The following is a 22,960-nucleotide window of genomic DNA, read 5'->3' on the forward strand; positions in this document are numbered from 1 at the left end:
TCTTTCTTGCCATCAGTTATTCGTGATTGGAACAACTTGCCTGTTATAATACGAAACAGCCCTACAATATCTTCATTTAAAACTTTCTTAAACAAGGACAGAAAATATACACCAACATACTTTTATACAGGTAGTCGTAAACTGCAGGTCCTTTACACTCGGCTTCGAACGAACTGCAGCGCATTAAATCACCACCTGTTTTTGAAAAACATTTCTCTTTACCCCTTTGTTGTAATTGTGGGCAAATTGAAACTACCCAACATTTCTTTTTCGAGTGCTGTGCATACGATGCCGTCCGCAGAACACTCCTCCTTAACGTGCATGACTTCAGCATAAACCTTCATAAACTTCTCTATGGTGACCCATCTCTTACATACCAGGACAACGTTATTATATTTACAAATGTACAAAATTATATAGAAAAAACGAAAAGATTTACTTAGATCCATTCTAATTAAGACTATAATCCTCTCTCACCCCTTTTCTTCTCTTTTCCACTATTTTGTTTTCTTCTTTTATATATATTCTTACATTTTAGACATCTACTTGTAGTTAATCTATTCTATAAAAGTTTATATATAAATATATATTTTTATGTGTGTATAATTAATACTTATTCCCTTTCTAGTATATACTAATTATAAACTTATTTAAGACAAACCATATAGTTCGCCAAAGGAGTAGAATTCTATAAGACTTGTCTTTCATTCTCATCCTTTTCCATTGTGTAAAAATGTTTTGTTTGTTATATATTTGTATGTACATTATATATACTTTCGGGAATAAATATGTTTAAACTAAATTATGCCTGTAGTCGGACATATAACAATTTAATTTAAAAATAATTTGATAAAACAATCCCAGAATCATTTAGAATAATAAAAATCGTTGGAAAATAATCAATGCATATAAATTGTAAATATGTGTATGACAACTCACCCTCTAAACAAAACTTAATAGACTTAATCAAAACAAGCGTCTGCTTCTTTACATTGAAAAAAAAAAGAAATATCATGTAACTGGTGTCGGCCTGGTGAATTTTCCTATTCTTTGTTCTATAGTAAATCAGTCACATTGGAGGCTTAATTCTGGATTCCGCTGTTCTTGATGAATCATATACTGTCTTCAACTTTAAACATCAACACTATCTTAGTCAAATGAGGCCCAAAATATAATAGGTTAGCCATCTACTTTTTTCAGAAATCTTCATTCTGTTGTAACACAGTTTAAATTCACCACTTTAAAAACTCCTGACTGCTGGTGGTGGTACATCTTTAATCCTTCCGCCAACAAATGAGTTCCTTGAGAATACACAAAAAAACAACGTTTTAACTCATCATATAACACACAAAAACTACACACATGCAATAAAGCAATAAATCCACTTTAATTATGACCAATCTAACTAGAGATGACTTAAATTGGGCCACTTCAAAATTTTAAAGACTACAATGGGTTGGGTCTAATTCCGTACCGGGTTGAGACCAACTATGTTTTTGGTGTAATTCCCCAGAGCTAATCCGTAACGTACCGGAAAACGGTGTTTAGCTAGGTTTTCGAATAGTACTGCTCCAATCCTGTATTGAGTTAAATCCTCCTTTTTTAGTCTCACTCTCGAAAAGTTGCATGACCATGATTTGCAAACCAAATTTAAGAGGCAAACCTATTGCAAAAATAATACCTTGACCACAGCAGATTTAGTATAGAAAAAAATATGTATGTACTACTGCAGAACCTCATTTTTCTTACGGTTTAGTACTGCGAAACCTCATTTTTCGTACGGTATGAACAGATATTAACCGATACTAACTGCGCAACCGCAGAATGATTGCTTGAGAACTTCCTTTTCCGGTTCGCATTTCATAGCAAAATGGTAATAAATAAATCGTACGATAAATCGTTGTGAATCATTTAGTTAAGACGATGTATAGTTAGTGCCTTGGTAACCAAATGAATATGTTGTTATTATCTATTATATGCATAGCTGTAAACCTTCTCTTATTAGCACAGAATGTTATTTGGACAATTATACCAAAAATACATTGAGCAGTGTTTATTCGCAGTCTTGTGTGAAAGGTGTTGAGTGCTTTTAATTGTGAAATTCAGCGCATTTATGCAATAATTTGTAGGCAATATCTTGGAATAGTTGCCGATCTTTCTCCTTGTATTTTAAATCCACGGGTTGGCTTGACTCGTTACCCCCAATCATTTTCACAGTGCTAGTTTGATTTACTTTTTCTTAATTATGCAAGCCTTTTATGTTAAGGTTTTTTCCAGGATTTTGGGAACATGACCCATGCCCATGGAATTGGGAAATCAACGTTGATTTGTTAAAAATTGGGGAAAAAAGCATGACTTTAATTTTGCAGTGATTAAATGAATGCAAAGAATCAGTCTAGGATGGCATCTTCAAACATTTAAGCACCGTAACATTGAAGAAACAAAGATTTTAGAATTTGTTATTGAATATTTAAATTTTTATTTTGTAACTTTCAATTGGGAATTTTTTTCCTGTGGATTGGGAAAATAATATACTATTTTCAATTGGGAATATGGCCGAATATCGGCTTTGAAATAAGCCAAAAAAAATCCCTGAAGAGTAATCAGTATCCACTAACTTGGATGCCCAATTTCAGTCGATACATGATGCAAATATATGCCCGGCATGATACAATTTGAATTAATAAAACTTCATCCTTCACTTTCATAACAAATATTTAGCTGTTTTCATGTGACTTGAATAGGTGAACAGGGCCGGCAAAATCAATTGTCCGTATTGCCCAGGTTGTCCCACAGCCTGTACGGACAAGTGAACATTTTCAAGAATAAACTATGTAAATATCATACGGACAAGTTAAAAAATGCTACAAGTAAGTCAAAATCAGATTTGCCAGCCCTGGGTGAAATGGCTTTCTTGTGACATGCTCTCAGTGATTTTTCACCTCATATAACAGAGGCCTTTAAAATCCCTCTTCCCATTAAACCAATTTTCTATTTAATACTGGACACCTTTAAATTTTAGGCCGACATTGAAGCCATTAAGAAGAAGAGAACCTTCAGGAAGTATGCCTTCAGAGGTGTTGACCTCGATCAACTGCTTGATATGACCAGGTAAATATTATCATTATCTAGGTTTCATGTGAGATTAGTAGTTGATCACTTGTTGAGTGAGTTATTGGTAATGACTGGTTATTAATGTTGTTGGGTTTTTTATATCGCAACAATACAGAAGAGGCTATATGGCTACTTAAAGCTTTTAAAGATGGAGGGAGACCTTGGGAGCCCTTCCTTGCATTATTTCAGGCACAGGCATGCACCTGAGTAGAACCCAGTGTTTTTTTTCCTTTATGTAACTACTACCCTAAAAGGGTACTGTTCCCAATAGAAAATAGACATTAAAATTCCCAATTTCCAATGTTTAAATTCCCAAAATGGCTGTTCAAAATTCCCACAAGGCCAAGTGATTTCTCTGAAATCATTTAAATCCAGACAGTGGAAGCTGTTGGCTATCTTTATTCATGATGACTTTATCTGATTTGTAGCTGAAATAATGCATAAAAAAAATCCCAATTTAAGTCAAATAACGCATTTTTTTCCCAATCAGTCTGGTACTGGCACCATTCCCAAAGTAGAGGAAAACAACGCTGGAACCACAGACATTGTGGCTGGATAGCGTCTTCACATGAAAGAATCCAAAGTCCCTGGTGGGATTCAAACTCACAGTGGTGAGGGGAAAGTGGCTAGAAGTCTCTGACTTTGCCCTCTCATCAAAGTTGGTTAGGTTTATCTACTGCTGAGATATGACCAAAAGAAATGTGTTAAAATGAGCATCAAATTCAAATAAACACAAATTTTCTGCCAAACCTCTTTGAAAGGATATAGGCATTTACCATTTGAAAATACATCAAATTGATGTATGTAAATGTGAGCTTTGATAGAAATGTAAAGTTTGAGACATATTATATATATGATTAATTTATGTTTAATTTAGAAATTTGGTATAAGAAAGCATGTTAAGGCATGCTCTTTAATCAACATAATGTACATTTCATAAATCTTACTTTGATAAATCTAAATTTATGGGTAACAGACTTCCCGAAAGTTGAAAAAAACTGTCAGACATTCGGTCTGACAAACCATGAAAATCTGACGGAACGAAAAGAAATCTGTCGGACCAAATAAAATTGATCAAAATCAAAGATTAACTTGTGTTTGTATTTCTAAGACACTTTTTGTTTTTAATTTTTTCGCAGTAAAAATCGGCACATTCCTTACAGCGCATTTTCATCTCCTCCCTATCATACACCAACAATTCACTGTCTTGCTTCTATTTTTTATTAAATTTTGTCTCAGGTCTATTTTTTTATCCTTTTACTGCTGTTCTGCGCGTTCCTCTGACGTAGATTTTTGATTTTTCCCAGGTTTGGCACCTTTAGCGACGCCATTTTGTATACATGCGGCTTGGATAAAAGCCGGACAGTCGGACCGATCCGGAATAAAAACTGGTCAGACCTGATCAAAATTTATCGGACATGTCCGTCGGACCGACATATTTCGGGAAGTCTGGGTAATTAAGACAGGTTTAAGGCTTATATAAATTAAGCAATGCCAGTAGTGAATTATTCATTCTAATTTTGACAAGATTTGAAGTAATATTTTTAATTTTAGTGAGCAGTTGACAGAATTATTCACATGTCGTGTAAGACGTCGTTTCCAACGTGGATTGAAAAGGAAGCCATTGGCTCTTATCAAAAGATTGAGAAAGGCAAAGAAAGAGGCACCCCCACTTGAGAAACCAGAGGTTTGTATTCATATTGAAACACCAGATGTTGAAAAATTTCTGTAAAAAAGGGCAAATCAGTGTTTTATTCTGTATATTTGTCAATAATAATTATGTAGAATACAATGATGATACTCACTCAGCTCACTCTTAGGTCCTGTTGTACAGGGCAATTGCTGATTTTTATATTCTGAAGTATTCTGTTTAATATATAGGAATAATATGTTCTAAAATGCCAGTAGTTGAAAGGTTACTAGTGTTAAATCACATAACAATTTAAATCTTTTCAAGTGATAAATTCTAACTGACCTGATAACAGATTTAGAAACTATCCAAAAGGTTGGTGGTTCTGGTAGTTTCTTGCAATGGGGTCCACCAGTAAAAGTACACAGCAGAACATCGGAACAGGTTTTAGTGCAACTTGAAATTTTGCACACACGAAAAATAGTCATTGAAACTAAGTTTCGTAATGTTGATATATGAACTTAATTCTATTAAAGCTTTTGAAGGGAAAAAAAGATTAGCCTTTAGGCCAGTTTGCATTTCTAGTTTAATATTTAAAAAAAAAAAATAGCATAAAGATGGGTTTGAAATACTTGGAAATGTGGCACATTTGATATTGTGCCTGTGAAATATATATAACTATGGGAAAATAATATTGTGCAAAAAGGAATGGGTTTAATTTGAATTAACCCTGGTACAATGATGAAAATTACTCAGCTCACTCATAGCACTCCTAGGGAGTATATGCTGATTGTTTCTTTCTGAGTTTTATACCTGGACTTGTGGAGTAAATCATATTTGAAAGTTTAGTTGATATTTATTAAATTTTTTACCCCTGTATTTCTTGAAATGGTATCAATTGTTCATCAGGGGTAATTAATGAAAACATTTAAAATTCTAAGAACTTCACAATGTTTCCTGTGATGCATATATGCTGTCAAGGAAAAAAGAAAGTCCTCAAATTTATCCTTTATTTGTGTCATTAACAAAAATCTATCTGCGTTTCATATGCTTTCATTCTAATGTCGAAGTATTGCGAAATATATGTAGACAACTGGTTCATTGGATTTTATATAGAAGATTAATGACTAAAATGATGTTGTAGATAGATAAATGATGAAACTTCTCAGCTCACTCAGATGTCTCCCAAACAGGGGAGATAATGCTGATAGATATTTCTGAAGATTATCTGCCATTTGATAAATAAAAAAATCAATTGAAGATATGTTTAGTTCTACTGAGGTCCAAAATCCTATAAATGTTAAAATTGAAAATCTTACACGGATTAATCAGCAAAGGATTAAAGAGAAATATTCTCAGAAAATTGAATTTCAGTATGATAAATAGCCTAATTTGAGTTTAAAACACTTCATTTTTAGGTAACTGCACAATGCAAGTTATAATTCTGAAAGAAAAATAGAAGATAAAACATGTTTAGACAGGTCATGTCCAAAAAACTCAGAGCATGCTGTCATTTTTAGCACAAATGTTGTTTCTTGAAAACTGATTAGTATTATTCTTAAGTGGTTCATATTTAAACCCCCAAAAAAGTTAATTGATGTTATATTATGATAAACATAATATTTATATAATGTGCAACTCTACCAGAGTTGTGTTTTGATAATTGAATGAGTTTTGTATGTTGTGTTATTTTTAGGTCGTCAAAACACATTTGAGAAACATGGTCATTGTTCCAGAAATGATCGGCAGCATTGTAGGTGTCTACAATGGAAAGACTTTTAATCAGGTGGAAATCAAGGTATGAATTAGTTTTTGAACAATTTGAAAAAGTATATGAATGCTGTATTAATAAGACTGTAAACTTGTACTGCTGACAGTGATGACAGATGATCCCAGCTCTCTGAAAGTCTTCAAGGAAGACCATGAAGGAGTGTTCTTGTCTGAGTGGCAGTTTAATCAATGGTTGTTTATTCTACGTAAATCTTGTAGAAATTTGTTAGGACAATAATAGAAAGCACGATGATGACAGTATCATGTACCACCAGCAGAATGTAAACTGTTGATTCATGTTTTCACCCATCTTTGTCTGAGTGCTCTGCTCTAGTATACAACTTAAAAAGTTTTGATATAATACCATTCTTAATATATGGCTTCTGTCTAAAAACTCTCTTTCTTATGCAAACTAACATTCATGATTCTTGATGTGAGCATGAATTCATTAATCAGTTACTGTCTAGCTGACTTATGGAAGGTTGATGGATCATAGGTGCCTATGTTTTCTTTTGTAATATATGGATGCTCATAGATCTTCACTAAGTAGCAATACACGTTCTTCCTGTGCTCGCAAAAAAAGTGATACAAATTGAATTGTACAAGCTTGCAATATATAAAAGATGCTTGTTATCGTAATAACCCATACACATTAAACTGTATATAGACTTGATACAGACCATGGTGATTCTATTTCTAGTGATTTTACTCCTAACAAAAATGCTTTACTGTTGCCACTTCATTATTATGGGATTAATACAAGAAACTACACAATGATGACAACCCATGGTACCACGCTGAACATACATGAATGATATCTTACTCACCGAATCATTTTATCTGAGTGTAGGTCCAAAAAGAATTATATATAGTGAATTTTATATAAAAAAAACAAACAAAAAAAAAGCTTGTGATAAATATGATTAACAATGATGACAACCTGTGTAGCACACTTAACAAGCATGAACACCATCTTTGCGCAAATATTTTGCACATGTCTTCACCACTGTCAGACTGTATTACATGCAAGATTCTTGTCACCATCTTTAAAGTCAATCCCGCTCTTGTAACTTTTGTTACTTGATAACCTAAGTCTTTATCTCAGTCAGATGGTGTGTCATGAGTAAAATTGTGTCTAAGAATTTAAGCCTAAGGTCAAATTGTGTTTGTTCTCTTTGGTTTCCTGATGTTTTGTCAAAATAATTGGCAGCTATCTACACCAGGGTCACACAGTGTGTCTCGCCTTTCACTTCGGTGATAAAAATGTTGCATCAGGGGAGATGGGCATACATGTCCTATGGACACATTTCTAGTTTTTTGGGGGGGGGGGAAGCTGATAATTTAAAGCTAATGTTAATACACAATGATGACAACCCATGTACCACGCTGAACCTACATGGATGATATCTTACTCACCGAATCATTTTGTCTGAGTGTTTAATATTGGGATAGTTAATGTTAAATGTCAGTACCGTCCTGTTTTCTATGGAAATATTCTTCAATATTTATTATATTATACAAGAGCATATTAAATCTACACAGCAATGATGAGAATATAACCCAGCTCTCTGAAAGTCTTCAAGGAAGACCCTGAAGGAGTGTTATATCTGAATAGTGATTTACTTCTACCCTCATTAAACATTTCCACCATCTTTATGTCAGGCAGTTGGTTCTTTACTGTGACATGTTATAAAGAATGTTTCAAAATCCTGAATGACGTTAGTAGATATTTTTATACACAATGATGACAACCCATGTACCACGCTGAACCTACACGGATGATATCTTACTCACCGAATCATTTTGTCTGAGTGTTTAAGACAGTAAATGATTATGTGTTTTGCATGTGAATATTTGTAGGAATGTTTTAATGTACTGTTACACAGCAATGATGAGAATATAACCCAGCTCTCTGAATGTCTTCATGGAAGACCCTGAAGGAGTGTTATATCTGAGAAGTAATTAACTATTCTTGTTTTCTGGTTGTAACTTGGCATAATCTTTATGTCAGAGCAGTGATGTTTTGTGAGTTCTGAATAATTTTTCCTTTGCAAATGTTTAACATGGGTTGTCAATTTATTTTGAAAGTTGTATGCATTTCTCTTGTTTAAACAAATTGTTCATGTTTTATTCAAAAACAGTTTTCTGTCTAGGACCTTGGGATGTAAAGAAAATAATCACTTTACTGTGACATGTTATGTATATAAAGAAAACTTAAAAATCCTGAATGGTGTTGGTAGATTATTCTGGACACAATGATGACAACCCATGTACCACGCTGAACCTACATGGATGATATCTTACTCACCGAATCATTTTGTCTGAGTGTTTAATACAGTAACAGATTATGCTTAACTTAAACACTTGACGTTTTGTATGTGAATATTTGTAATGAATGTTTTAATGTATTGTTACACAGCAATGATGAGAATATAACCCAGCTCTCTGAATGTCTTCATGGGAGACCCTGAAGGAGTGTTATATCTGAGAAGTGATTTTAATGATTATGTTGTAAATTCACAAGATCTTTTCTTTCGAATTTTTGCAACAAATATTCAGTCTATGTGTTTCATTTCAAAGTTTTGGATGTATTTTAGGGTCCAAGAAGTATTGAGTGGTATTCCTCTGTTCAATGTGGTTATTGTCATTTAACACCAAAGTTGTTTGGGGGGGGGTTGCTAGGCAAGTAATTTTGAAAAACATATAAAGCTGATGTTTATACTATTACACAATGATGACAACCCATGTACCACGCTGAACCTAATGGATGATATCTTACTCACCGAATCATTTTGTCTGAGTGTACATAGTTGAAGACAAAATCCTAACAGTATGTTTGCTCAAAGATAGTAAAAATAATATATTCAGTTTATAATTGTAGCAAAATACAGGCTACATCCCCCCAAGATAATTTCTTAAAATCAAGAAGTTTACCTAATAAAACGTTAACCTGTTAATAATTTTGTTCAACATGTTAATTTATCTCACTAATGATTGCATTTAAACATTAAAATGATGAAAACCAATGTTGTTTGAATCAGCATTGATAATAACAATTTGACAGAATTTGTGTGCTTATTAAACACTTGTTTTACATTTGAGCAGTTGAAACCATATTAATTATACTACTTTTATAAAAACTTAATGTGAATTCTCCCAGTTTTACAATAGAATTTGTGCTATAAATGATGAGAATATAACCCAGCTCTCTGAAAGTCTTCATGGAAGACACTGAAGGAGTGTTATATCTGAGTAGTAATTTTAATGCTTGTTGTGACTTCACAACATCTATTCTTTCAAATTTTCCTACAAATGTTCCATCTGTGTTTCATTGGAAATTTTGGATGTATTTTGAGGTGGAAGAATTGTTTCTAAGTGGTAATGTCCTTATCAATGTGCTTATTTTCATTCAACACAGAAGTTTCTTTGACTGTAAAGATACCCTTCTTACTTTGTAGCGAGTAATTTTAAAAGTCTTATCAGTCTGATGTCAATACACAATGATGACAACCCATGTACCACGCTGAACCTACACGGATGATATCTTACTCACCGAATCATTTTGTCTGAGTGTTTAATACAGTAACAGATTATGCTTAATTTAAACACTTGACGTTTTGTATGTGAATATTTGTATGAATGTTTTAATGTATTGTTACACAGCAATGATGAGAATATAACCCAGCTCTCTGAATGTCTTCATGGAAGATCCTGAAGGAGTGTTATATCTGAGAAGTGATTTTAATGATTAAGTTGTTACTTCACAAGATTTTTCTTTCGAATTTTTGCTTCTAATGTTTAATCATCTGTGTGTTTCCTTTGACAGTTTTGGCTGTATTTTGTGGTGGAAGAAGTGTTTTCGAGTGATTTAAATGTGCTTATTGTCATTTAAGACGATAGTTTCTTTGACTATTAAGATACCCTTCTAAACTAATAGCGAGTAATTTTCAAAATCATAAAAGTCTGATGTCAATACACAATGATGACAACCCATGTACCACGCTGAACCTACATGGATGATATCTTACTCACCGAATCATTTTGTCTGAGTGTACATAGTTGAAGACCAAATCTTAACAGTATGTTTGCTCAAAGATAGTAAAAATAATATATTCAGTTTATAATTGTAGCAAAATACAGGCTACATCCCCCCAAGATAATTTCTTAAAATCAAGAAGTTTACCTAATAAAACGTTAACCTGTTAATAATTTTGTTCAACATGTTAATTTATCTCACTAATGATTGCATTTAAACATTAAAATGATGAAAACCAATGTTGTTTGAATCAGCATTGATAATAACAATTTGACAGAATTTGTGTGCTAATTAAACACTTGTTTACGATTGAGCAGTTGAAACCATATTAATTATACTACTTTTATAAAACTTAATGTGAATTCTCCCAGTATTACAATAGAATTTGTACTATAAATGATGAGAATATAACCCAGCTCTCTGAAAGTCTTCAAGGAAGACCCTGAAGGAGTGTTATATCTGAGTAGTAATTTTAATGCTTGTTGTGACTTTACAACATCTATTCTTTCAAATTTTCCTGCAAATGTTCCATCTGTGTTTCATTGACAATTTTGGATGTATTTTCCGGTGGCAGAATTGTTTCTAAGTGGTAATGTCCTTATCATTGTGCTTGTCATTCAACAATTTCTTTGACTGTAAAGATACCCTTCTTAAAGTCTGATGTTAATACACAATGATGACAACCCATGTACCACGCTGAACCTACACGGATGATATCTTACTCACCGAATCATTTTGTCTGAGTGTTTAATACAGTAAAGGATTATGCTTAACTTAAACACTTTGACGTTTTGTATGTGAATATTTGTACGAATGTTTTAATGTATTGTTACACAGTAACCAGCTCTCTGAAAGTCTTCATGGATGACCCTGAAGGAGTGTTATATCTGAGAAATGATTTTAATAATTATGTTTAATCTTTGTGTTTCATTGAAAGTTTTGGATGTATTTTGCAGTGGAAGCATTGTTTCCAAGTGTTATTCCTTTTCAATATACTTCTTGTCAAAGAAGTTTCTTTGACTATCTAAACTTACAGCAAGTAATTTTAAAAATCATAAAAGTCTGATGTTTATACACAATGATGACAACCCATGTACTACGCTGAACCTGTACACGGATGATATCTTACTCACCGAATCATTTTATCTGAGTGTACATACATAGTTATACTAAACGATGAAAATATAAACCAGCTCTCTGAATATCTCAATGGGAGGTCCTGAAAGTGTTCTATCATACTGTTAATTCTTTATCATAAAAATTGAGGCACAATGGGGAATAATTGACAGTTCCCACTCATAAACTTGCTAAGGTCACACATATATTTAGCAGTGTAAGGATTAAGATACTCTAATTGAATCTAAAGGAAAGATATTACACAGCAATGATGAGAATATAACCCAGCTCTCTGAAAGTCTCCATGGGAGACCCTGAAGGAGTGTTATATCTGAGAAGTGATATTAAGATTTAATTTGAACTTGCCGAGGCTGTGTTTGCATTTGATATTGTGTGTGTTGACTTGAACACTACAGAATTACATGCGTCTATTTCCTTATTATGACTTCAAATATTTCATTATGTATTATGTCACTACACAATGATGACAACCCATGTACCACGCTGAACCTACATGGATGATATCTTACTCACCGAATCATTTTATCTGAGTGTAGTGATAAATGTACACATTGAAGTGCTAAATGTATTTCTGTTTGAGATATTTTATTCATCATAAGTGTCTCGGTGTCTTAAAATATATCATGCTGGTAATGTAAGAATCATACTTTTAAAATGCATTTAGCTTTATCTGTTGTCTGCAGTTTACAAATATTTTGTTTTATTTACAAAAGGAATAAATCTAAAATGCCTGTTATGAAAGAAATATGTTTGTTTATTTCCTTAAAGGCAATGGTATATGTACCAAAAATTGATGAACAGTTAAAATGTACCCATATTACAGCATACTTTGTTTCAGAATTTGTTTTGCTAAATGGCAGAAACATTCTATGTTGTAATTTCTTTTTGAAAGTGGACCATTATGATTAGATCATAAGATATGAAAACAACATAGTTTTGCCGATTTAAATCTTGTTGAAAAAAAGTTTCACATTAGCTATGCATGTAGTTAGTTTACAACAGTTAAGGCGACATTATTGTTTACCATGTATTTTATTATCCTTACATTATAACAGTGGGAACAGTGCTGTGAAACCAAGTTGTGGTCAGTTTTATTTGCCATTTTCTGTGGTCAATTTTATTTGCCATTTACTATCAGTGTGTTGTTCTATTTTCAGCCCGAGATGATTGGCCATTATTTGGGAGAGTTCAGCATCACATACAAACCTGTGAAGCACGGTCGACCTGGTATTGGTGCCACTCACTCTTCAAGATTTATTCCACTGAAATAGACTATTTATCTTGTATGAGTGTGTAAATAAAGAGAAAAACACATGTTCAGTGTCATTTATGTTTTCGACTTTATAATAAACACATCTCTAGTGCCTTTCTTGCCTGAATATTTAAAGCAATTTGGCTAACAGATTGAAAGGTTTTTCCTTTTGGAGTATACTGGAATGAGTGAGCTAACAACTATTTTTGAACCCAAATTATACTACTGCAGTAGGTTGAAGTCTACCACCTCGGCTCAATATGTAGAGCATCAGATATACAATAGCTGGTTCCAGTTTTTGGCAAGGCGAAATTTTCTCTGTCCCCTATCTTGCATATTGAGTCAAATGGTCATCTCACTGCTGCTGGTGATTTGAAGATACATCGGTAATAACTAGAGGGGGAAAAGTTTGTTTGATGGGTCTGATCAACCCTTGAGGGTTGACGAAAAATGTGTGAAACCTACCTTCCTACTGAAAAGTGGTATCAAACTAGCAAAGTTGTCATGGCACCGAGGTCTCTTTTTTTTTTTTTTTTTTCAGACAGGATTAAGGACATTTTAGTTAAATCCTTAAAATTTAGACAGCACAATGTATATTTTTCATGGAGGAAATATTCTTAACTGGTCTCTTCATATTGAATTTATTTTAAAAGATTGGGGGAAATTAAAAAAAAAAATTGCAGGGATCTGCTGCTAATATTCTGAAAACCTGACCAACATTGATGATTTGGTCAAGTTACCTGGATTGACTAGTAGATACACATGGAACAGTTTTGCTCTAAAATGAAAAATGAGAGAACAGAGAGGGCATTAAAAATGATTGAATTACGAAACTACATACCCTAGGGCACTGAAGGGTATCCCTTTTAGGATCTTTATACATGGGAACTTAGATGTAATTGAAAAAGTGCCATTATTCTCCCAAAAATTACCAATGCAACATAATATTTGCTAAGTCATTGGGTAAGTCTTATGGAAAATATCAAAAGCCCAAGAGAATGTAGGAGTTGCCTTATTGTGTCCCTATATATATACATGTATATAAAAGTTTTACATGAGTAAAAGAGCCACTGTATAAAGGAAAACATTTTTGAGGATAAACATGAACACAGGGTTTTCAGACAACACCCTAACATGTTGATATAGCAAGTCCAGGGAATCTCTACCTATAAAGAACGAATAAATCCACAACATGCCGATAAACATTTCTGTAGTTTCATGACAAGGTCAACAATTTTTGGGCTATGTGTGACAGAGTTGAAAATTGCAAAAATTTTACTTACTAAGTCAAGGGCAATAACTATAAATACTAATTAAATATGAAAGTAAACCCCAAGGTGTACAACTTCACATCCTGATCAACATTTCTGTCAAGTTTCAAGACTCCAGGTCAAATACATTTTGGGTTGTTAAAAATAGTAAATTTTTAGTCAAGGGCAATAACTATGAATACTGAATAAATCCACAAGCAAAGCCCCAGGTGCACATACTGATAAATTTATTTTAAGTTTGTTTATTAGGTCAAGCACATTTAGAAGTACATGTGACACATAATGAGAACACGTGGACAGGGGTAAATCTAAATGCCCCCATCCCCTTCCCTAGAATGGGGGCATAAACCAGTGCATGAACAGTAGTGGTAAATGTGAGATACTGTCTAGCACCAGCTTAAACAGAATTTAACATGAATTGAGTTTAGAAACATCTGCAGATGTTTCCATACAGCCCTATTCATCATGAAACCTTCAACGCGACACATTTGAGCCATTCCATGTCAAGCGTCAAATGATCCCCCATGTACAAAAGTGCACGTGCCCTTAATGAGAAAACGAAGGCTTGGAATTTTGAAAAGGGATCGGAGGTGAAATGTGACACCTGAATGTTGCAGACAATATGTCCAAATTACAAAAGCAGGCAGTGATTATTTAGTATTACTGGAACCAAACTTGCTAAATTCTGGGACAAAATATAACTAGACAAGCCACTACTGAATATCTAACAGTCTGATGTTGGCTTCTAATTGACTGCAGATCAATCATTAAGCATAGTTTTGATACAACTGTTTACAAAAAAAGCATTGATAATTTTTTTTATCATCATGATGGAAAGGTTCTGTTAAATTATAATGCCAGTAGGCTTATATTTCCATTATTTACTAGTATACTGTTTACTACAGACAGAAATATACAGGTCAACAAGACAAAATAGCCATGTGAAAGTCTTGTGGAATAGACAGCGCGACACTTATCTCCAACTGCATTTTTTGTCATATTATGTCGCAGCTTAATTGTAACTTTGCATTTATGTACATGTAATTTCCTTGATTTTAACCTGTACTTGTATCATAGTTTGGAGACCTTTCTGTTGAAAATGTGTCAGGGTTAAATCGTACATATACATGCACAGTGCGTTAACTGGAGTGCGGGTATTAGTTACCCGCACTCCAGAGCATGCCCATTGATTGGCTCATTTTTGCTGGGGTTTACATATTTTGACGGCAGAGAAAGGGAAAGCGACAGAAATGTCATATTCAGATGTTCGTTCATTGGTTCATTTTTGCCGGGGTTTCATATTGTGACAACAGGGAACGTGCTTTTATGTTTGACTATGATACAAAAGAGAAAGAACACCAAAACACTCGGCAATCTGATTAATACTCGGGGGCTACGCCCCCTCGTACAAATCAGATAGCCTCGTGTTTCGGTGCTCTTTCTATTACTTAACTTTAACATGACCTCCCATTTGCATGACCTTACAAATGACTCAAAATGTAGAAGCACCAATGTTATTAGAATTAAGTGCCTTCAAGTTTTCAAGAAATCTGAAGTTTAAATTTTTAGAAAGTTCTCATTAAACCTAGCTTTCCTGGAGCTATTTAATTAGGTAAACTGACTTCTAGGTCTACTCTATCATGGTCTACCACTGAATCTAATTCAATGGTTCTGTTAATGTATAACATCATCTGCCTTTTTTTCAGACTTCAATAACACCTTAACAGTGAGACAGAAACTCAAGTAAAAATACATTTTATATATCATTTATTAAAAACAAATTCAGGACATAAAAAAAAACATTTTACCAAAGTCCAAGAAATGCACAGCTAACAATGTTGTTTTGGAAATATAATTATGTCATTTGACCTTATAATTTCAATCCACTTACATAGAAAGGTGATTCTATTCTATAAGCTTTAATAAAAAAAAGTATATTTAAATAATTAACATCCTTTCTCACAGCAAATACTGTATGCTCATAACGTAAGTTAGTAACTTAAACTGTATACTATAACTATACAGCACATTGAATTCACATCATTGTTTATTTTTTGTAGAGACTATTGTCGGAAATAGGACTGTGTTTTATTTTGATACTTGATCTTTTTCTGTAACTGTAAGATTCCATAGGTAAGAGCTTCAGCTGACGGTGGACAACCTGTAAACACACACAAACATATACAAACACATATATAAATATGGTTAGCACCTGGTCCCTTAATTTACCATTCTATAATTCTACTGCTAAAAGGTTAAAATGGCTGTGGCTCTCCGCATTCAAAGGCTGATTAGATAACAGTAGATTATTTATGTATGAATCTGTTTACTAAAAAAGGAAGCTCAGCACCAAGTCTCTTGGTCTTCAAATAATGTGGTCTGAATACATAGATCTGTGACATGTCTGATAAGTGAATACCACAAGTATTTCACCACAACATATTTGTTAACAAAAGTGCACATGTCAATGTTTGTGGTTTATACATCCTTCATCTGTAAATGATCAATATCATCTATTTTGTACTGCTTATGTGCTTAGCTTTAGGATATTTCAGTATTATTTAGGTTAAATATGACCAATTTAATTTATGTAATTTAGTGGTGGTCCATCTAAAAATGGCACAGGACAAGTTTGATGATGACCCATCCATTAGTTCAAAACAAGAAGTTTAAAATCTTCATTTCTACTTAAAGATTTGATAACTTCAAAAATGAGCCAAATGGTTTAGTACATATATCAGCAATCAGACATTATACCACACAGCATCATTTAAGTATCTTGCTTTTCTCAAATTTTAGTATTATTAACAAGAAAACACTTCTTGCTTATCTTGAATGCGAATAATCTTACACGTATGTCTTAATATTTAAGGAATTGATAAAAGTTACCTGGTACATATATATCGACAGGTATAACTCTATCACAGCCTCTCAAAACAGAGTACGAATAATGATAGTACCCTCCACCATTAGCACAGCTTCCCATTGAGATTACCCATTTAGGTGACAATAATTGATCATATATCTAAAACAACAAAAATAACATTATAAGTGTATCTACAACAACAAAAATAACATTATAACTGTATCTACATCAACAAAAATAACATTATAACTGTATCTACATCAACAAAAAATAACATTATAACTGTATCTACATCAAAAAATAACATTATAACTGTATCTACAACAACAAATAACAACATTTTATCACATAAACCGCAGCGCAGGAGTGTAATAAAGCCATTTAATAAAAACGATATTACACTAGAGTAATAACACTTTGATGTGATGTCATTTGCGCTACATAAAAAACATACCATTAAAGCGTGCTAATGCTAGCTTTACACTGTAGGTGCGTCATTAAAATATACTCATTTTAACAGTTTACTGTTCTTATTTTATATATGTGATAAATAGAATATTTTATTTGTGTAGATTTAATACTTAATTTATTGAACTTGTTGAATAAAACAATATTATGCTTGCCATAGGCTCGCATAATATGATTTTATTCAACTCGTTCAATAAATATAGTATTAAACTACACTCATTCAATACCCTCAATATAACTGCAGCTCATCAAAATTCTATAATGTATACATTTTGTTTATCATTATTAGATAGGGTGGTCATAAAGATATCATCATATATATTTCCGTGTATATGAAGTAGCTTCTTACACAGATGTCACAGGAAGAAATACATAAAATGATCCAGAGGAGAATTACTGTTCAAATTGAGACATGGTGATATTTTATCTATAGTTTCTGAATTATTACAGTAAATTGGAAATATTTTTTATCTTTAAACAATTTTAAAGGAATCTTACTCTTCTTAAAGCAGGTGCCATTTTGTTTGTAACTGTCCCAGCAACAATAATACAATCTGATTGACGTGGAGTGGCTCGAAATACGACACCAAGACGATCCATGTCGTATCGTGGTGCAGCAAAATGCATCATCTCTACAGCACAGCATGCCAAACCAAATGACAAGGGCCATAATGATCCCTGAAAAATAAAACAAACATGATAATTTGACATTTTATAACTACAACAACGGGCTTGAATTATTAACTTCAACAAAATCGTAATTTCTACAATACAGAAGTAGATTACAGAGTCACATTCAATCATAGAATAAAACATTTTATGACCGTGTAATGTGTAAACAGGAATATTTTAAATCTAGAAATCATGTGTGTTCTTTTGTTCAAAGTATGAATCAAATCTGTAAATAAATAACAAAGTTATGATAATTCAAGCAAATTTCAATAATTTGCCTAAGACAGTCAATGTCAAATAAAGATCAAGGTCTATTATATTATAAATCATTCATCATAAGAGTTTTGTCATGGGTTTCTTTTGTCCAAGTATAAATCTAATCCATAAATAAATAACAGTTATCACCTGTTGTAGCAAAACTAACTTATTAGATCTTAAGTGACAAGGTCAGATTAAGGTCAAGGTCAAGATCAAGTTCAATTAAATCTTCTGTTATGTCTTGTCCCAAGAATGGTTGTGCACAACATTCATTAATTACAAAGTAATAGGCAATTATAGCAAAAAAAATACACAATAATTTGACCTTTGTTGTCAAGGTCATTGATGAGTGAATGTTGTTATCAATTTAATCTACTTAAAGGTCTTGTCTAAGGGATTGTTCTGTCCAGGTATGAAGACAATCCATTTATAAATCATAAAGATACAGCAAATATCAAGCAAAATCAATTCATTTGACCGTCAAGGTCATTGGTGAGTGATCAATTTGGTCCACTTGAAGGTCTACTTGAAGGTCTTACAATGAAAAACTAAAATATTTTAAAGCTTGTGTTGTTGAATCTACCATCATTAAATTTGTGAAAATACACATAAGATGCTAATCAATACAAAATAGTGAAGACTTGCTTAGTAACATCCGAAATGTACATTGTAATGTAAATTTTCTGTCCCTGGATCAGTTAAACATGAAAAATGAAACAAAATTACCTTTCTTGACCAATTTACAAGGTCATCAACTTTGGCAAGAGCATAATCTATTTTGTTGTCTTTTATTGTAGCTGGAAATGGTGAGTATTTCTTCATTTTAACATCTGGAGGAGACATAACACTTCTGTTTGGTATCACCCTGAATTCAAGAACAATAAAATTTGCATTAAATACATTTTGTTTCACACTATACAATTTAAAGTGATTGGTGCAAAAATTGCCTTATATATTTGTTACTTTAACAATTATCTTTGAAGAATACACTGCCATTTTAATACTAATTATATGATGCCACTGATGCATATCTTATGCATATTTATGAGTATACAAATTTAACAATTTCCCCTAATGAAAGTAAGTATTCATTAACAAGCTTACAAAAAACTAGAAATGTGTCTGAAAGACCCTAGTGCCCCCATTATGTATGTTTTTGCAATAAAAGAGCTTTTTAAGTAAGAGACCCTATGCCTGTTGATAAAACAGTTTTTGCCATATTCACATTGACTGCTTACCTTTGACCCCTTAGTGTGACCTTGACCTAGAAGCTTGGGGGTTATGTTTTGTGCATGATACACTGTATATCATGCTACACACATGTCAAAGTTATTTCATAAACCAATGGTCAGATGATTGACAAGAGTTACAAATGTATGGGCCAGACAAAATTTTCTATCTGCTGACCTTTGACCTCTAAATGTGACCGTGACCTTGAAGCTTGATCATAACACACAGTCTCATAATGCTACAAATTTTGTGCCAAGTTATTTCAAATCCCTTGATGCATGACAAACTTATAGGCCGGAAAGATTTTTGGTCACATGATGAAGTGTAGCACATTAATTATTCCCCACTGCCATTATTATGTGGGGTGGGGGGATAAAAACATCTGTAACATCATAATAATGCTTTACAAAGTCACAATATTAATTTTATAATATTTCTGGCAATGACATAGTTGCAGGAAGTAATCTTGTGAAAATTTACATGAGGCTTTTTTCTTCTTTATTGTTTTCCTTCCGTTTGTTAACAACATTTAGGTCACGAGACTGGGTACCAATAACAGCTGTTGGTTTCCGTGACAACTGGCTCAGCATTGGCTGCATGCGCCCACATTGCTGCCAAACTGGAAATAAAAATCAATAATTTCATGAACAGATCCTAAAATACACTTAATTGGCCTCAATTGGCTCATATAAGCTTGAAACCAGAAATAGAGCTATCATTGACCTATCATTGATACAGTGCAATGCATTATGCCGATGGTGACAAATTTCGACGATACACCTCAATAAAATATTAAATAGAGGATATTGAATGATTGTAGATTTAATACTCATGAAATTGAACAGTATTAAGCGCATATATGATTTTATATATGATTTTATTCAACTCATTCAATAAATTTAGTATTGAATGTACATAAATATAATATTCTATTTATCGCATATCAAAAATAAGAACTGTTTACAGTTAAAAAAATAAGAACTGTTTACAGTTAAAATCTGTTAAAATCTGTCATTTTTCATTCATGTGCCTATAATGTAACACTAACATTAGCGCATTTTTAAGTTTAACACTATGTTTGTATATACACTTAGCAAAAAAAGAAACATTTTGTGTGTACTCATCAAGCGCGATAAGCAAGTCTACCTATTTTTAGGTGCTAGGGTTATGGACATTGCACAGCATTTTGGCTGCCCTAGGCAAACAATTCATAATCTTAGTACACGGCTTTGTAATACTGGATCGGTTTGTGATCATCCAAGATCTGCTGCACCTTGTGAGATGTCACTAAGGGACAACCACACCATTAGGCTAAATCACCTTTGAAACAGTGTTTTGCCTGCTACAGCGCCTGCTCAGTAGCTACGTGTCAGTGCCCAAACTATCCGAAATCACCTTATGCACTCCCACATTCCAATTTGTGCCTGCAGACCATATACTAGTCAGATACTGAGACCCCGCCATAGGGTCGCCAGGTTGTTCTGGGCACAGCCTCGCTTATTCTGGACACGACTGACGAGACCAATGGGGTTGGATTATTTTAAGCGACGAATCTAGAGTAGGTCATGCTGAAGGCAGGGTGCGTATCTATCATTGCCGAAATGTTTTGCACTATGTTGCATAGGGGAAAGGGAAAGGTTTGGTTGGGAAAGTGTGATGGTATTCGTAGGGATTATGGGGGATCGAAAGGCAGAGCTTGTAGTTGTGGGCGGCAACCTTACAGCACAGGGTTATGTGCATATTCTGGCAAAAACTCTTTTACCATTCATGCACGCTAATCGCTTTGGGTTAACTTTCCAGCAAGACCACACACTGCCCGTTTAACAGCCAATTTTCTAACTCAAAACCACCTTAATGTCTTGCCCTGGCCTGCTGTCTCCCCTGATATGAATCCCATTGAACATATCTGGGATGAACTTGGGCAAAGAGTGAGGACAAATCACCAGATAGACAACGTTTATGACCTCGCACTGGCACTGCATGTGGAATGGCGGACCCTGTCTAAAGTCTTAATCAGGCGTTATGTTCACTCCATGAGGAGGAGAATTTGATTGTGTATTGCCAGTTCCTTGGGCCATACAGTGATATGTTACTGAGTTGTTATTATAAACAATATATGTTAAATTCAAAGATTCAGAATCTCAAAAGTCTTCTTTACTACCGCCTTTCATTCCTGGATTTTTTTTATTTGGATCGCTAGGTCAGAATTTGTTAGTCACTAGTGTATAATTTGTTTTTTTCTGTTAGATTGACAAAAATGTGTGCAAAATCTCAAAGGAATAAAATGTAATGATTTCTAATCAGATTTATCTGGATACACCATTAAGAAATTGAAACATGCCCATCTATTTATTTTCTGAGTGTATTATAACTCAAACGATGTAATACCTGTTTTTATTAAATGGTTTTATTACAATTCTATGCCTTGATTTAAGTGATAATTATTATGTTCCATATGTAGTCTCTGATTAAATGAATGGACAAAGTAAGTTTAAAAATTATGGCATCCGAAATTATGTATATCCGATAATCATGAATTTTTAGAACACTATTGGAAAATAACATTCAGCATATACATGAATTGGCAATGATTATATAGAAGATAAACAGCTAACTTATATGTAATCGTCATATAAATTTAAAAATAGCTTTAAAATGGCGATATGAACGTTATGCAACCGAATCAGAGATGAATTTCTAAATTCTTACAAGGTCAGAGAATGAGAGATAATTAAGAACGGTGGAATGGCAAATGTGTAAAATTTTCTATATGGTATAAGTAAGAACGTATGTAATACTCAACATCGTTGAATAAAGATTGAAATTTTATTATAAACATAAAAAAGAATGCATTTTTACATATAAAACTTGAGTTTTACCTGTCCTAGCAGCCATTTTTGTTGTTGTTGTAGCGGGCTACCAAGTTGTTGTTGTTCTTAAGAAAGGTTTAATGCTGCTAAATATTTCCGTCTAAAACCTGAGATAATTATCTTCCACAAAAGGGAAACCTTGGAGGGAGTGAAATAAAAACAAAACATCGATAGGAAAAAAAAACGCTTTGCTGTACAATGTTAAAGATTAAGAACAAGGGTTCTGTAAATAGAACAGAACAGAACAAAACAAAACTAGAATAACATTCATGGAATGCAGCCGACATAAACAGGAAAAACATATGATTGGTGCACTTGACATTCTCTTTGTCATTACTTCATGAACCGCCCAATCAAGTCCTAGATTAAAATGTTAGCATCTTATA

At 33.3% G+C, this 22,960-nt stretch overlaps 2 protein-coding genes across 2 annotated transcripts; one reads left to right on the forward strand and one right to left on the reverse strand.

Annotated features, from left to right (window-relative positions):
- The first annotated feature begins 1,763 nt into the window (after positions 1–1,763).
- LOC132728305 (small ribosomal subunit protein uS19-like) lies at positions 1,764–13,001 on the forward strand. Its single transcript, XM_060713944.1, has 5 exons — positions 1,764–1,873; positions 3,023–3,111; positions 4,669–4,801; positions 6,441–6,542; positions 12,845–13,001. The coding sequence occupies exons 1-5, from the start codon at positions 1,871–1,873 to the stop codon at positions 12,956–12,958; spliced, it is 441 nt and encodes a 146-aa protein (XP_060569927.1). The 5' UTR covers positions 1,764–1,870; the 3' UTR covers positions 12,959–13,001.
- Positions 13,002–15,960: 2,959 nt separating this feature from the next.
- Positions 15,961–22,731, reverse strand: LOC132728306 (NADH-quinone oxidoreductase subunit B-like). The gene is made up of 6 exons (XM_060713945.1): positions 22,584–22,731; positions 20,185–20,323; positions 19,201–19,339; positions 18,043–18,222; positions 17,100–17,235; positions 15,961–16,371 (listed from the first exon to the last, which is right to left on the reverse strand). Exons 1-6 carry the CDS (start codon positions 22,597–22,599, stop codon positions 16,274–16,276), a joined length of 708 nt encoding a protein of 235 aa, XP_060569928.1. The 5' UTR covers positions 22,600–22,731; the 3' UTR covers positions 15,961–16,273.
- Between the last annotated feature and the right edge of the window lie 229 nt (positions 22,732–22,960).

The sequence above is a fragment of the Ruditapes philippinarum genome, unplaced genomic scaffold (genome assembly GCF_026571515.1).
Source record: "Ruditapes philippinarum isolate M1 unplaced genomic scaffold, ASM2657151v2 ctg1343_1_1_1_1, whole genome shotgun sequence".
In the NCBI taxonomy this organism is placed as follows: Eukaryota; Metazoa; Mollusca; class Bivalvia; order Venerida; family Veneridae; genus Ruditapes; species Ruditapes philippinarum.